General features: G+C 36.6%; 1 protein-coding gene and 1 long non-coding RNA gene across 3 annotated transcripts in view; one reads left to right on the forward strand and one right to left on the reverse strand.

Annotated features, from left to right (window-relative positions):
* Window positions 1-20,000, forward strand: part of LOC136855620 (protein pygopus-like) — an 84,292-nt gene that overhangs the window by 45,473 nt on the left and 18,819 nt on the right. The window contains exons 1-5 of one of the 2 annotated variants that reach the window (XM_067132744.1): window positions 13,174-13,310; window positions 15,837-15,936; window positions 16,425-16,625; window positions 18,189-18,356; window positions 19,599-19,739. In XM_067132744.1, coding sequence (XP_066988845.1) covers window positions 15,883-15,936; window positions 16,425-16,625; window positions 18,189-18,356; window positions 19,599-19,739 — 564 coding nt within the window. In that variant the 5' untranslated portion in view covers window positions 13,174-13,310; window positions 15,837-15,882. Of the gene's footprint in view, window positions 1-13,173; window positions 13,311-15,836; window positions 15,937-16,424; window positions 16,626-18,188; window positions 18,357-19,598; window positions 19,740-20,000 lie in introns of those variants that run through there. The other variant, XM_067132743.1, reaches the window with a different exon arrangement.
* Window positions 16,477-20,000, reverse strand: part of LOC136855621 (uncharacterized) — a 46,722-nt gene continuing 43,198 nt past the window's right edge. Inside the window, exon 3 of the long non-coding RNA XR_010858084.1 lies at window positions 16,477-16,607. This is a non-coding gene — a long non-coding RNA (uncharacterized lncRNA). The remainder of the gene's footprint in view (window positions 16,608-20,000) is intronic.

Consider the following 20,000-nt stretch of genomic DNA (forward strand, 5'->3'; position numbering starts at 1 on the left):
TCAATCCAGTTCCATAATCGTAAACAAACTGATAAACAGAAATGTCATGCGGTACTAAGGAGATGAAGAAGATCAAGAGTTTTAGGTTAGGCCAAATGATATGAAGTGGGCAGAGAGAGAGAGAGAGAGAGAGAGAGAGAGAGAGAGAGAGAGAGAGAGAGAGAGAGAGAGAGAACAATATGTCATATAATCCCTCCACCCTTCTCGACGGACTTCGAGCGGGTCTCCCGAGCTAAGACAATGGCGACCCAGTAACCCCATCGTTCGACGCGAGGGTCTGTCTCTCTCTCCTCGGGCGCTCGGATTTCCAGAAAAGATTGATTTTCGACGTTAATTGGGGGACAAATCAGTTTTCATGTGTTTTGGCCGATCAACTGAGGTGATCTGGCCTTCTTCTTTGTTCAGAGGGAACTCTTTTTCGGGAAATGAATGGCGATTTTAATGGATTTTTGTCACCTTGTCGGCCGTCCGAGCTTCTTGAACCCTCCGGGAAGGTTTTCTCATCCATCGACATTTCTCTGATGAGGTTTCGAAGCTTGACAATTGTTATAGGATTATATTCACTGGATAATAAAAAAAGATGAGCGATAATCGAGGACTGGAAAAAAAATTATCTAGGGAAGTCTGATTCCGTTCTTTCCTGCTGGATTGGAGAATGATTAACCCATGAAAGGTGAGTTGGGTGCCAAAGATAATTTAACATAATCGACCATTTAGTTTTTATCTTACATTCTTTTTGGTTAATCGTTTAATACGGGGTTGATTTCTCTATGGCTCTCTTTATATCAAAATCCAGGCAGGATTTTAAACGACATATACCACTGACATATAATTCCAAAAAGTCCCTAATGTAAAAATATGTTTCAACGTCACAAAATAAGTAAACTATGAACTAGCACAAAAATGTAACTTTCAAAAGTCACCAACAAACAGCAACTTTTATGTACAAGAATGGAAAAAAGTAACGTTCTAGAACTGCCCATAAAAAGCAATTTTCTCGAGTAAAACCCATAAAAGGTAACTTTCAATATTCACCGACAAAAGGTAAATTTTACTGTTAAGAGGAGAATAATAACTTCCAGTACCAACAAAAACGAAACATTCTCAAGGACAGCCAAATTCAAGTTCTTTACAAAAGCGTTGATATCTCTTGCAGATAAACAGATTTCCATAACTAATATTTGCAGCCAAAAAAAAAAAATAAAAAGTATTTTACGACCTCAGGACTTCTTTTGGCAAACACGAATTAATCAACAAACAATTCTCCTCGAATTAACCACTTTGCCGCACATCTTGACTTGTTTCCAAACAGTTTGTTTGGAGTAAAGAATACCCAGATACATATTAAAATGTACAATTTCCTTCCGAATTCCACAAAAATGTTCCCGCAGCATCAACATATAGGAATCCTATATTTCCATGGAATTGTTCTACTTTAATTTAAATCATCCAAGTTACAAATGGTACATAATCAGTTACAAAACTATATTGTTCCAGAGATCTTTGTTGCATTAATTCGGAGATCTTTGTCGTAGACTCAGGCTGGCTTCCCAATGAAATAAAAATGCCTGACCATTTCTGCTTTGGTAAGATAACAATCTTGCAGTTCCTAGCCTCAGGTAAAAAAAAAATTAACGAAACGCACATTAATATATGTACACGCTTATTCATTATCACGCAAAAATGTTGGTCACTAGCAATACAACCGAAAACCGACTCACCCCCAAAAAATATATAAATAAAAAATGTATAATCTTTGCTGATGGACTTCACTCTTCATTTCCTTATAGGGAACTAAGGAGTAACTCTGGGAATACAAAATAAATTGGTGAATTTTACAGCTCACAAATCAGATTCGAATAAACTTCCTTTGATGAAAATCATGTGAATATTTATAAATATATATATATATTATATGAAAATCATATATATATATATATATATATATATATATAATTATATATATATAATTATATATATATATATATATATATATATATATATAATTATATATATATATATATATATATATATAATTATATATATATACATATATATATATATATATATATATATATATATATATATATATATATATATATATATAGAGAGAGAGAGAGAGAGAGAGAGCATATATATATACATATAGAGAGAGAGAGAGAGAGAGAGAGAGAGAGAGAGAGATAGATATAGAGAGAGAGAGATAGATAGATATTTATATATATAAATATATATATATATATATATATATATATATATATATATATATATATATATATATATATATATATATATATATATATATATATATATATATATATATATAAAATGTATATATATTTATTTATGCAAGTTAAATAATTATGCAAGTTACACTAGAGTTTAAGTGAATATTTAAGAAAAAAGTATCAATCTCCCATTGTGCGTCTCATATACCTAAAAACCAAAGGAAATCACAACATCAAGTATATGAATACATAACAACTTAGCATCGAATAAAAACATCAAACAAGAAATAAAATAGTAACCAAACGAATCAGCATGATCATGCACCAAAAAATGACAGCTCAAAGGTTCAGAGAAGCCTTATTTTATGCCTCGGAAAACAAGGGGGGGAAAAGTCATCTTAAAACTTGTTCAGTCCAGACAAGGTCTCACTTCCAAAATATCTCAATCTCCCAGCAGCCGCACGGAACTGTGGCACTTGTATCCCTGCATTCCTTCGGCTTGTTGAGTTAATGACTTTCACACACGCAAGGTGCATGTCCCTCGAACCTTGTTTGGACCCGGGATTCTCTTTTTCTAAAAAGACTGGGGTCTTCCGTGTTTCCGTATTTTTTTTTTTTTTTTAGCGGTGACTTCTATTTTTCAGTATCAGTTTCCCAGCTTTTGTTCTTATGTACAGCAATTATTACATGGGTTTATTTCATTAATTTAAGGTTTTTTCTTTAAACAGTAAACTGATTTCCATTCCAAGAATTTGGTTTATTATTTACAGGTTTCAGATATGTAATTTATTTAGTAGATTTTCGTCTGATAAGAGAGAGAGAGAGAGAGAGAGAGAGAGAGAGAGAGAGAGAGAGAGAGAGAGAGAGAGAGAGATGGACTAAATCTTTATGTTATCGACGCCACAATTCTAAAACAAACGAATCAATCTCCTCTCCCTCTCTCTCTCTCTCTCTCTCTCTCTCTCATATTAGCTTATTCTGTCGAATTACGACCGATGCATTCAGTGTTTAGCAATCTTAGTCTTAAGTCTCTCTCTCTCTCTCTCTCTCTCTCTCTCTCTCTCTCTCTCTCTCTCTCTCTCTCTCTCATACACGCACAAGGGGTATTAAATAACACAATTGTCCCGACCATTCTTCTCTCTCGGGTCCAATTGTCCGCTGATGAACCTGATTTCGGAGAGAGAGAGTCTGGACCTCTTAGTCCGCAAAGGATGATGATGATGATGATGATGATGATCACGAAACAGAGATTAAAAATATAAATAAATAACGGGGTAAACCAAAGTGACGATGATGATAATGGAGAGATTAATACCAAGGATAAAACAACGAAAAGTAAATAGATGATGATGATTATAATGATGATGATGATGATTTAATGATGATGATGATGATTATATCGCTGATGATGATGATGATGATGACGATGATGATTATAATGATGATGATGATGATTATGATGATAATGAAGATGATGATGATGACGAAAGAGAGATTAAAAATATAAATAAATAACGAGATAAACCCAAGTGACGATGATGATAATGGAGAGATTAATAATAAGGATAAAACCACAAATGACTGGATGATGATGATGATGATGATGATGATGGTGATGATGACGATAATGACGATGACGATGAAAATGAAGATGTGATGATGATGATGATGACGAAAGAGAGATTAAAAATATAAATAAATAACGGGGTAAACCAAGGTGATGATGATGGAGAGATTAATAATAAGGATAAATCAACTAAAAGTAAATGGATGTTGATGATGATGATGATGATGATGATGATGATGATGATGAAGATGATGATGTGGATGGTAATCAGAGTTCAAAGCAAGAATAAAAGAAGGTGGTAACTAAAACCGTGATGAGGAAAGTGAAATAAGAAACGGGGAAATCACCCATTGCGAAATGAAGAATTTAAACCAAGTCAAAAGAAAGAGGTAAATTATAAATATTGTTATAATAAGTGACAGCTGTATGATGCAAATAGAAGAATCAAAATGGATGGCATGGTGGAAAGGTATACACTCTAAAGAACTGATAAATAAAAAAAGAATAAGGTAACATTCAAGCGCAGATTGAGAAGGGTGAACGAGAACGCCGATAGATGGTAAAAAACAAAAGAAACGAAATGACAAGCACCAAAAAGAAGTTAAGAAAATATAATAAATAACGAAAGAAGGAAGAACTACTTAATAAAAAACAGAATAACGTATTAAAGTATAATTCGTTAACGGTGAAATAGAACGCCAATAAACTGAATATAGTAGTGAGACTTGAAGTATAAACAAATGCCCGATTTGCAATGGAAAGTGGAAATAAGAATAAAAACATAAAACAGAATAGGAAACTATGACAATCAACGTAAATAATGTTAAACAACGGATAAACTAGAAAAATGTAAATTATAGATGGAAAACTTTGTTGTTATTAAATACATTATATACAAAAACTCCCAACTATTTGAAACTGAATAGAAACAGCTGACAAGGCTGAATCAAAATACCGATAAAACATAATATCCTAAAAAGCAAATGTGAATGTGAATATGATACAAGCACAGGATACGAATAGACTGCGTGGGTCCACAACACACAAAACTGACATTTGTAAACAAGAAAAGAGAAATAAATCCTCAGGATAACAAACACTCGCGCGTGAAACCAGCCAACAAAAATAAACACTGAACATAATACAGCAACCTTTTATAACATGCAAGAACCCGACAGCTCAACTTAATAAATGAAGTTGAACGTCAATTAGACAATGTGTTTTGGGGAGGCTGCATAAATGCTGTCAAAACTAGTCGTCCAAAAGATGTTTTTCCTAGAGAGATTCCCGTCGAAATATGAATGCAAAAATTGCACTCACTTGTTGACAAAAAAATTCAAATCCTTTCTGGACGTGCGTTTCTCTCCTTCTCTCTGTCTCTTCATACCATTATCTCTCTCTCTCTCTCTCTCTCTCTCTCTCTCTCTCTCTCTCTCTCTCTCTCTCTCTCTCTCTCTCATTTCACCCTACTCTTTATCTCAACTTCCAACTTGTTTGATCTCTCTCTCTCTCTTTCTCTCTTATTTCACCCTACTCTTTATCTCAACTTCAAACTTGTTTGATCTCTCTCTCTCTTTTCTCTTATTTCACCCTACTCTTTATCTCAACTTCCAACTTGTTTGATCCCCCTCTCTCTCTCTCTCTCTCTCTCTTATTTCACCCTACTCTTTATCTCGACTTCTAACTTATTTGATGCTCTCTCTCTCTCTCTCTCTCTCTCTCTCTCTCTCTCTCTCTCTCTCTCTCTCTCAACTTCCAACTTGTTTGATGCCCTCTTTCTCTCTCTCTCTCTCTACCTACTATTTCTCTCAACTTCCATCTATTTTATTCGCCCTCTATCTCTTTCCCTCCCTCACAAACTCTTCTTTTCCCTTCTGTTGGCGACTGACCGGCGCCAGCTCAAAGACACAGGTGCACCTATTGTCTGTGCGCACACGAAGGCGCGCAAACTGAGTAGACCCTCTCCCACGTGCAGCACACGAAGTCCCCACTTTTGTAAACATCCAAAAAAACGGTTCTGGATTCATTGCATCATCTCGTGACGTCATTCAGAACGGGACGCAGAGAAAACAACCAATTTGATGCAACTAAACAGATCTGCAAAGGTAAACAGAGCTACAGAAGCCACGAAATATATATTTATATTTTCAAACTTGACAGTTTACATATGAAAATATCTTATGCAGGATTTCATTTCATTTGCGCGGAATACTGTTAAAAACTGATGTTACGAGTGACGTGTTTATTAACTAAGTAAACGAAACAACAGGAAATGCTCATATGAGAAATATCTATCTACCTATCCATCTATCTATCTATCTATCTATCTATCTATCTATCTATATACATAGGTACTGTGTATATATAGGTGTATAAATATAATGTATATATATGTATATTTGCAATACATTATAAATATATAATACATTATAAATATATAATATATATATACACATATATATATATATATATATATATATATATATATATATATATATATATATATATATATATATATATAAGCAGGGTATAAAACAAGGCCTATTCTTGGGAGACGCGACAGTCCTGCTTCCTAAAATACGAAAGAATAGGGGACTAAAGAGGAAAACAGAAAGTAGAGATTTCCAAAGCTTAGTGGTGGCAGAAAATAATAATGAAAGGCAGAGAGAACGTGATATATCTAAAACGTAACATGGTCAACTAACCACAAAGGAGAAGCAATTGTAAATAATTAGAGGGAAAAAATGCTATGTATAAGAAAATGGGTGGAAGTTTACAAGGAAGAAAAATTACGGGTTTGAAAAATTTACCATGATTATAGGTAAACAGAAGTACCAATAGCCGTTAATAGGAACAGCAGAAACAAGTAAAAAATGCCCCGAAGTTTCTTCGGCGCAATCGAGTTTTCTGTACAGCCGCTACATCGTATAATCAAGGCCACCGAAAATATATGTATCTTTCGGTGGTCTCGGTATAATGCTGTATGAGCCGCGGCCCATAAATCTTTAACCAAGGCCCGGTGGTGTCCTGCCCTATATCGTTGCCAGAGCACGATTAAGGCTGACTTTAACCTTAAATAAAATAAAAACTACTGAGGCTAGAGGGCTGCAATTTGATATGTTTGATGATTGGAGGGTGGATGATCAACATACAAATTTGCAGCCCTCTAGCCTCAGCAGTTTTGAAGATCTGAGGGCGGACAGGAAAAGTACGAACAAAAAAATGTGGACAGATAAAAGTGCGGACGGACAGACAAAGCCGGCACAATAGTTTTCTTTTACAGAAAACTAAAAACCAACTGACGTGCAAAGAAAGACGCACAGACAATCAGAGGGGCAGACAAAAAGAAGCTACTGGAACAACACTCTTAAAAGCTCTATAAACAAATGTCTAATTATCCAGACAGAGCAAAAGAAATGCACGTCAAACAGACAAAGACCTGACAAACAAACAGACGCACAGACAGACACATCTACCCATATAAAAATAAAATAAAAATCTACAGACAAGGACGCAAACGGGCACGAGCATCAAAACAGAAGGCAGCAACGACGCAGGTCGAGAGAGAGAGAGAGAGAGCCCATCAGACGTAGGCTACAGGCAGCGCCACACGAGCAGCTCAACATAAAAATAAAATAGATGGAATAAGATAAAGCCAAACAAGAGCGAAGCAAACATCCACCTGGGATCTACTCGGCCGATCTCCCAGAAGACTCCCAAACGCATCTCCGCACGTCTCCGAGGATCATAAACGTTTCAGATCTCATTCCAGTTAATAAAATTATATTCTCTCAAGTATGCGAGTAATCTGTTTGGCTTGACTGCGGCTTATACATATGGCTTCCCGGTTTTGTTTTGCTTTTTTTCTTCCATTTTGTTTAGGTGTAAATGCTGTACTCGTGTTTCAAGGGAAGCGGTACTGATTCACCTTTATGTATTTGAATCGAGGTCACCTAAATTTACGTATGTATTTGTGTTTACAATACAGGAAAAATAGAGCATGAAATTTCACATTTGCTAATCCTTCTCGCGTTATTAAGGGATACTAAAATATAAAATAAAGAGAGAGAGAGAGAGAGAGAGAGAGAGAGAGAGAGAGAGAGAGAGAGAGAGTACGGGTCGAATCAAATAAACCTTACAGCAACATCAATGGCTTGAGAGAGAGAGAGAGAGAGAGAGAGAGAGAGAGAGAGAGAGAGAGAGAGAGAGAGAGAGTCGAATCAAATAAATCAAGCAAAACCTTTACAGCAACATCAATGGTGAGAGAGAGAGAGAGAGAGAGAGAGAGAGAGAGAGAGAGAGAGAGAGGTACCTTCTGACTGCATCACTCGACTGGTTTTAAGAATAAAACTTTTGTCGAGTAGACGTGTATTTTTTCATTGTTGACTTGGATAATAAAATGCAAGGAGTCCAAGGCAGATCTGGTTGAGAAAGTTTAAGAGCCATTGTGGACGAATTTCAGTAAGAAGCAGAGGAGAGGGGTGGGGGAGGAGGGGGTAGTAAAGGAGGGGAACTGGAGGAAAGGTATACCAGACTGACATAGAAGAAGCAGCAGGAGAGACAAAGAAGAAAGAAAACTTGACGAAGGCAAAGGTTGGAATAATCAAAAATTAAAATATGTGGCTTAAAGAAAAAAAAAATCAATGACCCCAATTTGTGTCAGACAAAAATAAGTGAGAATAAATTCAAATATTTCATATGACAAAGTTATGTATCAACCCTCCCCCTTGTCTTATTCTGTATCTTCATCAGGTAAAAAAAAAAAAAACTAAGATTTTCCAATGAGAGAAAATCAAATTACATAATGAATGGTAGAAGTAACAGCCTAGAAATAATTATGGAGGAGCAATGAGTAAACGTACATAAGACTACCCCCTTTGATTTTTTTATATATCTATGAGTGTATCCAAAATATAGGGCCTTCTACACTTATGCTAGTTACCGGTTATTAGAGGGCTCTTAACGAAAACTATAAAATACTGCATTCCTTACAATCCAGTGACAAAGAATATTGAGCCGCTACCGCCATTCTTGAAGGATAGTCAGCAACTACGTTAGACTTATTGCACAACATTACCTTCTTTGTTTCAGTTCTTTTATTCCTTTCTCCCCTCTAATCGTCCTCCTCAATGCCTCTTTTCCCCCTTACCATCCGTCAGGAGCCGACTGGTAGCGCAGCAGTGCCAATCTCCAAACAATTGGCTGAAAGGAGGGACTTGGAAGGGGGAAGGAGGGGGAGGGGGAGAGAGCAAGGGTTACCCTTCTTAGACCAACTGTTTTTTACACACACACACAAATAGAGAGAGAGAGAGAGAGAGAATCATTTGAAACCACATTCACCTATTCTCAAACTAACATTCGCTGGCCTCCTTTTATAATGGCCTTCTTCTGCTTGTTTGCGGAGCCTTTTATAAGACTTGGTGGTGGACCCACTGGGGAATATACACTTATTTTCTTTAAACGTTCCCCAGTCCCCACCCTCTCCCCACGAAGGGACTTGAAATATATTGTGTTCATTCTGAGTGTCTCACACAACACCGATCATGAATGTGAAGAGAGAAATAAAGAATGAGTTACTCTTATGCAGGTTATCAAGGAGATACTCCTTTATTTCTTTTCTAAAAGTGCTGCTGTGCGCTCCCACCAATGGCTGCCCCAACAGCGTCCCTTGTAACATTATCCTTCCAGTTTGTTTTCATGGTAAGATGACGAATAGGTGTCAGTGCATTAGCGTGTAAAGCTTATCACTGCCGTCCCTCTTAAAGTGGTTACCTGCCAGTTTTCGTAAGCTAAATGGGTTCATATCCGTCGGCACTTTCAATTTTTAATCTTTTTTATTTTAGGTCAATTCTTTTCACTCCTCAACATCCCATTTATCAATCACCTGAAGCAAAAAAACTGTTGAAATAATTTTATCCGTACCTTTGCAATCCAGCATGTCCATGGCACCGAAGTCTATAATCTTTCATTACTGCCACAGTTTAGATCACTTAGCCGCTCCAAAATTCTACGCTTCCTATAATCCGAAAAGCCTATCTTTGTTCTGAAACAAAGTGGCCTTAATCGGTAGGGTAGGATTTCATTCTCTCTTTTTTTTTTCCTTTTTTTTTTGTCTAAGTAGGTTGTTTTGTTTGTTCGTGTTTGTTACTTACGTCAGTTGTTCGACTATGCATACATTTCCAATTGTGCGTCTCTAGGTTGCAATCGACATCTCGGCTGCCTGTTCGGCCGATTGCGTCTGAGTGCTTAGATGGTGGTCTCTTTTTTTTTTCTTTCAAAGATTCTTGTCTACATATTTGGCTTCCCTGGCTGCTTGATATCACCCCCCCCCCCATTATCTGTCCAGCCGTTTGTACAAATCTCTAGACATATAAAACATGTCAATATTTTTTCAGTCTCTTTTACTTAATTAACTTCCTGTATGACCAGTCTCTTGTGTATATCATTACGTCTGTCTAGCTCTTTGTACATTACATACACCCTTCCAGCTCGCTGCTTCTGAGACACACACACACACACACACACACACAGAAATTCAACCCGACAAACAGGGAAAAAAGCAAAACGGAGCCTACTTGCATAGACAGCAGCCGAAAAGGTTAAAGGCAGAGCCATGCGCAAAGAGGCGATGGGTATCGTATTACGCCGAACTATATCGCTAAATCAATAAGCCACCTGCAGCTCTGTCTGCAATAATGATGTCGAATCTATTATATTCGTGTCCATAGGACGTTCGCCCTGCGCGCCGCTGAGTAGGGAAGAGCACGTGCTAGCTATCGATATAATAATAGTAATAATAATAATAATAATACAATAATAAACTCACTATCATCATTCACAATTTTTTACATCCGTAGATGATCATGAACTAAAATGAAAAGTTTGATATACATAGTTTAATATCTTTAAAAATTTAGACAATGAAACACACAGAGAGAGAGAGAGAGAGAGAGAGAGAGAGAGAGAGAGAGAGAGAGAGATAACTCGATCCTCAAGATCTGATAGGTGGTATCGACCTGGCCGCGGACAACTGTTGATCCCCATTGGTCTGTGCGGGAATCTGAAGCCCTCTCCGGATTGGTTCTTTTGTTTCTCGGCGACAAATGGAAGTCGTTGATTGGCTAACGGCCGTTTTTGGCGGGAGACAGGTGGAAAGCGCACCCGCATATTCCGAGGGTTGACACGAGCGATGGCTGAATGATCACGTGACTTTTTCAGTCTGTGGATCAGGTTCTTTTTCTTTCTCTTTCCATCTCTCCCCACGCCCCCCCCCCCCTCCGCTTTTCTCCCTCTAATCCTGATTATCAGTTTACATATGTTGAAGAGAAGGAAGAGGCGATATTAATCCTTCTCGTTCTGCAAATACCGAGAATGGAATGTGGTACATATACTCCATAATATTCAATCGATTTTGCAAATAGATTGTCAGTGTGCAGCATACACAGATCATTTCATTCAGCCTTAAATATTTATCATAGAAAACACTAAATCAGTGAAGATTTCCTGTCAATCTTCGCTGGGGACTGAGGCATTGAAAAATCTCCATAACATGTAAAATTACGCAGGAGAGTGATTATGTAGAGCCTACACCGCAAGATTAAAAGCCTACAATCCTAAAAGGCCTTCAAATGAAACTTTAACCTGTCAGTTCCCAATGAAATATCTATGACACAATTAAGTATGATTACTTACATACATCTCTATTCCCGGATCATATTAGAACCGTTTTCCTTTGCGACATCTTGCGCTCCCCTCACCCCTACACAAGAGCACAATAATCCCCTCCCAATACCCCTGAGATCAGTGCCCTCCCCCACCTTCCCAGTCCCTCGACTCCCGTTGAGCTGATCATCATATCATTGATAAACATCTTTGAGATCTGGTGTGTCTATGGCGCTGTGGTATTCGGTGTCGGTGGAGAACAATACGTTCAACCGAACAATTAGAGGCGTCCTCGCGAGGGTTACCTGGCATCTTCTATTAAAATTTCCCCTTTTAACCCTTCTCCCCCTTTTTGAGGCTGTCTGCTGCTATCGCATTCGGGTCGCAGCGTCCAACCTTGCCACATCCGAGCAACGAACACACTGTGCGGAATCTGCCCAACCAGGACCAAAAAGTAATCCGGACGTTAAGGCAAAACAGTAATCTCCTCGCGACCCCCGCCTCAGTAATCCAATAAGTAACAGTGGTATGACGATTGCTGAGGACTAACTGGCGTTGACTGAACCCCTGGAACTACTAACTGCTGCCCAAAAGCCGAAGACAAAATAATATCTGACTTTTCCGGTGAAAGGGGGTAGAACTCCAAGAGACCAGTACGGTACTATGCAGTCGCAGAAGAGGAGTGATCTGGTGGCCGCAAATACTTTGTGATGTTATCTGGGAGTTTGCAAAAAGCCGGCGCTTCGAAGGTCTAAGATTAATTGCAGCTGACCGCTGAGCTGGTGCGTTCCAGACCAAGAGAAACCATGGAATGGAAAACGAAAAGAGACCTCCTTATGCACAGGTCATTTCATTCAGGAACTGCAGATTCAGCATCATCATTGGACGCATTTTCTGCAGTGGCGACAGACGCAGTAGTGCCTTCTTTAGATCTAAATTTCGTGTCAGAAAGATGAACGCGAAACGCAGTGCTTTAAAAATAATTATTTATGTCTCGTTCTAAATGGCGATAAATTGTGATAAGTGTATTGATACCAATCCGGTCAAGAAAAAATGATTCTATAACGTTAATGTAACGAGAATTTTCACTGATAATATATTCTCTCAAAATTCAAGACTTGATGAACCTACAGCCTTAATTACCAAGACTCGTACTGCAAGATGATATCATTACTAAAGACTCACGTAAAAACATTTTATTGGTTCAAATTCCTGCCCGCGGCGGCTTAGCGCTGGCTTAGCTAATTGCCCAGTTTAAAACAGCGCAAACCATCTGGTAAAAGGTTGTGTATCTTAATGGTGATCACGAACTGACTGTACTCTTATGAAGTGAGAAGGGTTGTGAGTAACAGTGCACGAAGAGATTCAACCATGTTATTCGTGATGAAGTTTGAATGACGCAAGATTAAAGGAAAATCACAAATAAGGGTTACAGGAAAAGCTTCCGTGAAAATGTATACTCCGTTTAGTAAAATATCGATGAGGTGAAATTTTAATTTTATGTAACAATAACTAAGCAAATTTATGGAACGAAGTAATGCATCGTGTGTTTTTGTCCTGATACAACCGAAAACTGACGAACGCAATATCTGAAATGCACTTGTTCGAAGTACTCAAATCTACAGAAATGTCAGCAATTTCACCTAAACTGCATTTCCCATTAATAAAGTAACCGGATTAGTACACAGAAGACATTCATGAATTTCAAGAAAGTCCACGTGACGAAACAGTTCTTCTGATGCAAGGTCGACGACGGAGATATCTAGAAGCTTATCTGAATTCCTTGAAATGGAAACGTGAAAGTAGCAACTAGGAACATTTAGAAGTGAAAAGCCCCGACAAAGAAGAAAATTGTAAGGATACACCATTAGTTTTTATTGGTATCAGTGTGTGTGTGTGTGTGTGTGTTAGACAGACAGACAGACGGAGAAATGCTGCATCATATGTTGGTTCAGTTTTAATAATTTCTTAGAAAGGAACATCCAGAACTAAAAATAAACATTCACCGATACCGAGTGTCGACGACTGGAAACATGTGATTTTATGTAGCTTTGAATTATGCACAGTACATTACTTTCGGTTTCAATGTTAACGATATCAAAACACAAATTAAATATATATATATACATATATATATATATATATATATATATATATATATATATATATATATATATATATATATATATATATAAAAGTATAATCTTCCAGTTCACAGCAAATCTTCTGGTATGAGGATGCCCGTCCCATGCCTTTTTACAACAAGACTTCAACGCTCTACAGTCGACTAATTATCAGGCACTTAATTCACAATGGATTTCTCCAGAAAACATGGCCAAATCGTTCTAAAGACCTATGTTAACGAAGCGCTAATAAATCATTGTGGTCCAGAGAGTGGTAAAAAAAGAGACAACCGGATAACCCTAAACATCTTGATACATTTCAGTTTAGGAATTTATTCCCTAAAGGTAGCTACTTCGTCTGACACCGAGTTCGTATAACCACTGAATAAATATAATAAAAAAACTCAATGTTGCAATGTTACAGGACAGTAAAAAGAAAACAGTTGATATATATAATGAATAAAAATTTAAATCACAAATAAAAAAAACCTTGTAAAATGGAAAAAGTCTCAACCAAAAAAAAAAAAAAAACTAGCGTTGGCAATTCCTCATCATTACAAAAATCCGTACTTCTAAGAAGTAGCTCGTCTGCCCTCCCTTTTCCCCAACCTCTCTCTCTCTCGATATATATATATATATATATATATATATATATATATATATATATATATATATTTCTATATAGTAAGCATACTGAGTATTCCATATATTTTCCCAAGTACTTCCAAGAATTTGATAATCTTACTGAATATCTCTCTCTCTCTCTCTCTCTCTCTCTCTCTCTTTATATATATATATATATATATATATATATAATATATATATATATATATATATATATATATATATATATATATATATATATATATATATATATATATATATATATATATATATATAGTAAGCATACCTGAGTATTCGATATATTTTCCTAGTACTTCCAAGAATTTAATAATCTTACTGAATATCTCTCTCTCTCTCTCTTTATATATATATATATATATATATATATATATATATATATATATATATATATATATATATATATATATTTCTATAGTAAGAATACTGAGTATTCCATATATTTTCCCCTAGTACTTCCAGGAATTTAATAATCTTACCGAATCTCTCTCTCTCTCTCTGATGTTTATTACGACCATTACCGAAATTTCACCAGGCATGCCAAAAACTCACTCCAGAACCGTTCCCTTTAAAACTATCCATGCCAAGCCAGACAACATAAACAGCATGCAAGAGAAATACGTCTTTTTTTGTAACCGTAGTATATGTTATTCGTTGCAACCAACGAGTAACACATATTACCCAAATAGAGCATGTCTCAGGAAATCCAGACAGAATCTATTTAGAAGACAAAGAAAGTTTTAATGGACGGAAACGATACGGAATGCTGACCGGGCAATAACGTGAGATTGCGCCAGGTCTTCAATGCAATTAACAGAACCTATTTGTACTCTATGCAACAGGAAGATAAGAGCTGATCTATGCGGTCATAAAATAACTGCTACTAGCCATGCCATACTGAGACAAGTAGCGACGAGGTTCATTAGTTGAAGCTATTATTAAAGACATAACACCGGGTTTTATACGACTCTCATGGGAGAAACATCACGATTTTTCCTAACATTCGCTGCAGATTATTTACGATTACTCATATTTTATTAATTCACTTGCATTTGCTTGAGTGTGTGTGTGTGTGTATATATATATATATATATATATATATATATATATATATATATATATATATATATATATATATATATATATATATATATATGTATGCATAAATATATATATATACAATTATATATATTATATATATATGTGTGTGTAATATATATACATAAATACTGTATAAATATATATATATATATATATATATATATATATATATATATATATATATATATATATATATATATATATATATATATATATATATATATATATATATATATATATATATATATATTTGTGTTTTGCTGTGTAAGCTCGCCTACATTAGGAAAGTAATGGCCTTATGGCTTACTTCGTAAGCACATATTTTTAGCGACAACTATAATAATTAAAATAATAGAAATACACTTTAACAGGCTTGCAAACCTGTTAAACCTGCCCTAACCAAAATTAGCGTATCATCTGTCATAATAACAAAAACGATTAGCTTTAAATAACGCACAGAAAAATCCATTTCAATCCTGACAAAACCTTTTTTTTATTTCCACGGCGCCACAGGAGAGGCGTGCGAGAGCTGGTGCCAGTTGTGAATGGGTGCGTGAAAATGGCACCGCCCCACCATTTTGACTGGGACATCAACGATTCGAATATACCCAAGGTAAGGGACGCGGAAGGCAGTTCTATGAAGATTTTGAAGATAAATATGAATTTTGTTAAATATTTTTTGCTTCATTATATCTTAGGGAACGTTGTAATTATATGTATATACATATGTATATATACATAAATATAAATGTATATATATATATGTATGTGTATATATACATACATATATAAATAGATATGTATATACATATATACACATAATATATATATATATATATATATATATATATATATATATATATATATATATACACACACATATATATATATATATATACTGTACATATATACTATACAGTATATATATACATGTGTATATATACATATGTGTATATATATATAAATATATATATAGTATAATGTTACCTGCATTAAAAAACAAATAATACATATAAGTATGGCTTCTCATTCCGGCTACAAGATAGAAACCGAAGGGAAAATAGCTCACCTTTCCAGTAAGTATGTCCCTTCCTACTTCAGGTAACAGAGTTCGACGTCTTCAGCGACTGGGCCGACGGGCACTGCCGATTCGTGTACCCCGCGGAGCTGGAGGAGGCGAAGAGGCATTCCTCCGGGTGGGCCATGAGAAACACCAACAACCACAACGTCAACATCCTGAAGAAGTCGTGCTTGGGCGTCGTCGTCTGCAGCGTCAGGTGCACGCTGGAAGGAGGGCAGAAGGTGAGAACAAACTTTTAGACCTCAAGTTTTTACATTTCAGCTTTATTTTTAAACTGATAAATAAAAACTGCAAGGACAATTGAGACAATTGCTCCGTAGGGCTGAGACAATAGGTTTTATTTTACACCCACACAAGCATTATGCGCATAAAAGTATCATTTTAAGACTCCAATTTATAACAGCTTAATTCTTCAGGGTCGTAACAAAAACGTCAAGTACTTTAATGTCTAACCTACCAACTCGCAAAAAAAAAAAAAAATACAAGGAACAGGGAAACCCAAAGCTAGAAAAAATAATCTAACAAGTTCATCCTCCACCTTCGCTGAGATACCGTAAACCAGTTAACAGATCGAAGACAATTTCACTTCCCTCTGCAAAGGCGGCGCCGCCGAGCCCGCCCAGGCTTCACACCTCCCAAGAAATGACTCCCCGCGGTCCATACCTGATCCGTTTTGGTCTAAACGAACTCATTTCACACCCGGACGCCACAGACGAGCCACTTCGCGAGGACATCTTCCCAATTACAGGGGATTCTAATCGAATACTCTTCCCACACGACATTTAGGGATGCCCAAATCACGCCTCTCCAGGAGGCTCTCGCCCTCAGAGACCGGCCACCACCAAAATGCCCTCGCGGGGCAGACCCGAGAAGACGGGTTATCCCGAGAGCAACTGAGTATTACATTTCCAGGTGTGTCATTTGCGACACACGCACAGGTAAACTGTGTGCGTGTATGCCCGGGTAGGTATGGGCGTGATCCGGAGGGCATGGGGAAGGTGCTCCTACACGATCGGGCTTTGATTTAGTGTGATGTTATGGGTCGATGCAACGGATTTGAAACAACTTTCTTTACAAGATCTGTATAGCACTTTTGTGGAAGAGTACTGATCTGTATCCTTGAAATAAAAGGTCAATATAATTTACACAACAAGAAACAAACCAACTATAATAATATATGATAATAATAACTTCAACAACAATAGTTATGACAAAGACTACAGACAAAATTTTCTGAATATTCTATATACTTAAGATTTTATAGGCATTCTTCAAACAGAACTACTAATGTTAAATGCAAATTAAGAAAAATTTGCCAATGCTGTTGGAATTAACTGTTAGTGTAGTATGTGTGGCATAAGATTAGTTGATAATGTGAGAAATGTGGTTAAACGGTCTTGTAGGTGAAAGGATGGATCAGAATCGAAAGGATAATAAATAACCAACTAAAAAAGACAAAAATATGAAGGAATATAAATAAATTTCTCATCATGATACTGGCAATGTCTGTTCTAAAAATAGTTTCTTCGATTAGCATTGGGGGATTCACCCCAAAAGGTAGCGATCACATTTAACTCTCTCTCTCTCTCTCTCTCTCTCTTAGGTCGGTGGGAGAAGTTGGTAATAATCGATATGATTAACAAAAGCTGAACGATCACTATTCACTTTCTCAGAGCTCCTGCTAAAAACGATTTTTTTCCACAAAACCTTCATCTTTTTTTTAGCAAAAAATTGATACCCCTCTCTTTCCCTCCAAAGACTTTCGTCTTTTATTTCTTCTGCAGGTTCACTTGCGACCAGCGATATGCGACAAGGCCCGTAAGAAGCAGCAAGGAAAACCATGCCCAAACAAGGCGTGTTCCGGTAAGCTGGAGGTCTTGCCCTGCAGAGGGCACTGCGGGTATCCCGTCACACACTTCTGGAGACACACAGACCATGCCATCTTCTTCCAGGTAAGAGAAAGAACAGAGGTCTACACTATATATGAAGAAACAAGCTCAAAGTTAGTATACAATGCATGCCCGTGCGCAAAAGTATTTAGGAAAATCCTCTAATTATGTATAAACAATGATGAGTTCGAATTACGTCACTGGTCCGCTTACTGGGCCCTACTTTTATGTCTTACAACATTTTATACGCAAGTTCATGACACAACATTTCCCAAAGTCATAACACACCTTTCCGTTCAAAATTTATTCTCCTTGCAAATCAGACTTCAATCCCCTTTTTAACACTCCCTGTAAATCATGTCATCAACCACTGCATCACCTTGAACATCCTAATAAAACATGGCAAACAGTTTGTCTTCATACGCCTCACTCTTTTAATATCCTCGCACAATATGATCCTTATCTCCTAATGGCTGTATTATAAACTTGCTTTTAATTCTTAACATCAGTTGATCCCAGATTTTTAACATACATGGACATAATATTTTTAACCTCAACCATCACATGTGTTCTGAAAACTGCTTTCCAACTCTCCTCGAACTTCTATCGCAAAGTCAAACGCGTTCTTCATCTCAACGCAGATGTTTTCGTGCATTTCAGCTTATCTATTTTGTATATTAAATTAGCTTATAGATAATTATCCACAGCATCTAATCTCTTCGTAAACTGGTTAAATCTCACCACATTGAACAGCACACAACAAGCTGAACGTCGTATGTATTTAGTCTCCCAGAAAATTATTTATCATGTTTGTAAATGGTATTCTAACCACCACATTGCGTCTTTAATCTTCTTGCAAATTGTATCTACCTTAATTGTAAGTCTTATCATTATTCTCCTAAATCATGATTTCAGTCTTATCAAACAATTACAATACTCTCATGTCAAGCTCTAAACCTCCCTGTGCATTATGTTCCAGCATCCATGTGAACTATATTGTAATGTCCTTTCTGATCGCGTTTATAATCTGGCAAAATAAGTTTGTAACAGTTTTGTTACTCATAATCTTAACAACTCACTTCATTTTATTAATATTACATTACAAATATCATATTATCATCCTGGTTAATCACACTTTTAAAATACTACCAATCGCATTTTAATTTCTCACATTTTTCATTTCCATGGAAATTGGTTTTCAACCCTGTAAATAATATTTAAGTGTCCTGGCAAAACGGAATTTTAATCTCCTTTTGCAAGAGCTTATTCTAGTCTCATTCCATCCTCTCAATTTCCTCGACGCAGGCTAAGGGCGTCCATGACCATCCGAGGCCCGAGGCCAAAAGCACTGCCGAAGCCAGGAGAAGCCTAACGGGGAGGGGCCTCTCCCTACCTCACCACCCTCACCATAACAGGAGGCCTCCGCCGAGACTACCTGATAATAAGGTAATTACAAAGCATTTTTAGCCGTCACATTGAGAGAGAGAGAGATCTCCTAAAGTGTTCATCTATAAGGGTCAAATATTTATCAAAGTAGGAATATACTTATGTATATTTGCACATGCACCATCCTCTGTGTATTATCAACTCTTACTGAGACCCCATAGAGTACTACATACATATCTGCATACATGAATACGCTTTATGTATAGGTGTATGTGTGTGTATGTATGTACGTATGTATATGTATGTATATATATATATATA

The sequence above is a fragment of the Macrobrachium rosenbergii genome, chromosome 32, assembly GCF_040412425.1.
Source record: "Macrobrachium rosenbergii isolate ZJJX-2024 chromosome 32, ASM4041242v1, whole genome shotgun sequence".
Classification (NCBI taxonomy): domain Eukaryota; kingdom Metazoa; phylum Arthropoda; class Malacostraca; order Decapoda; family Palaemonidae; genus Macrobrachium; species Macrobrachium rosenbergii.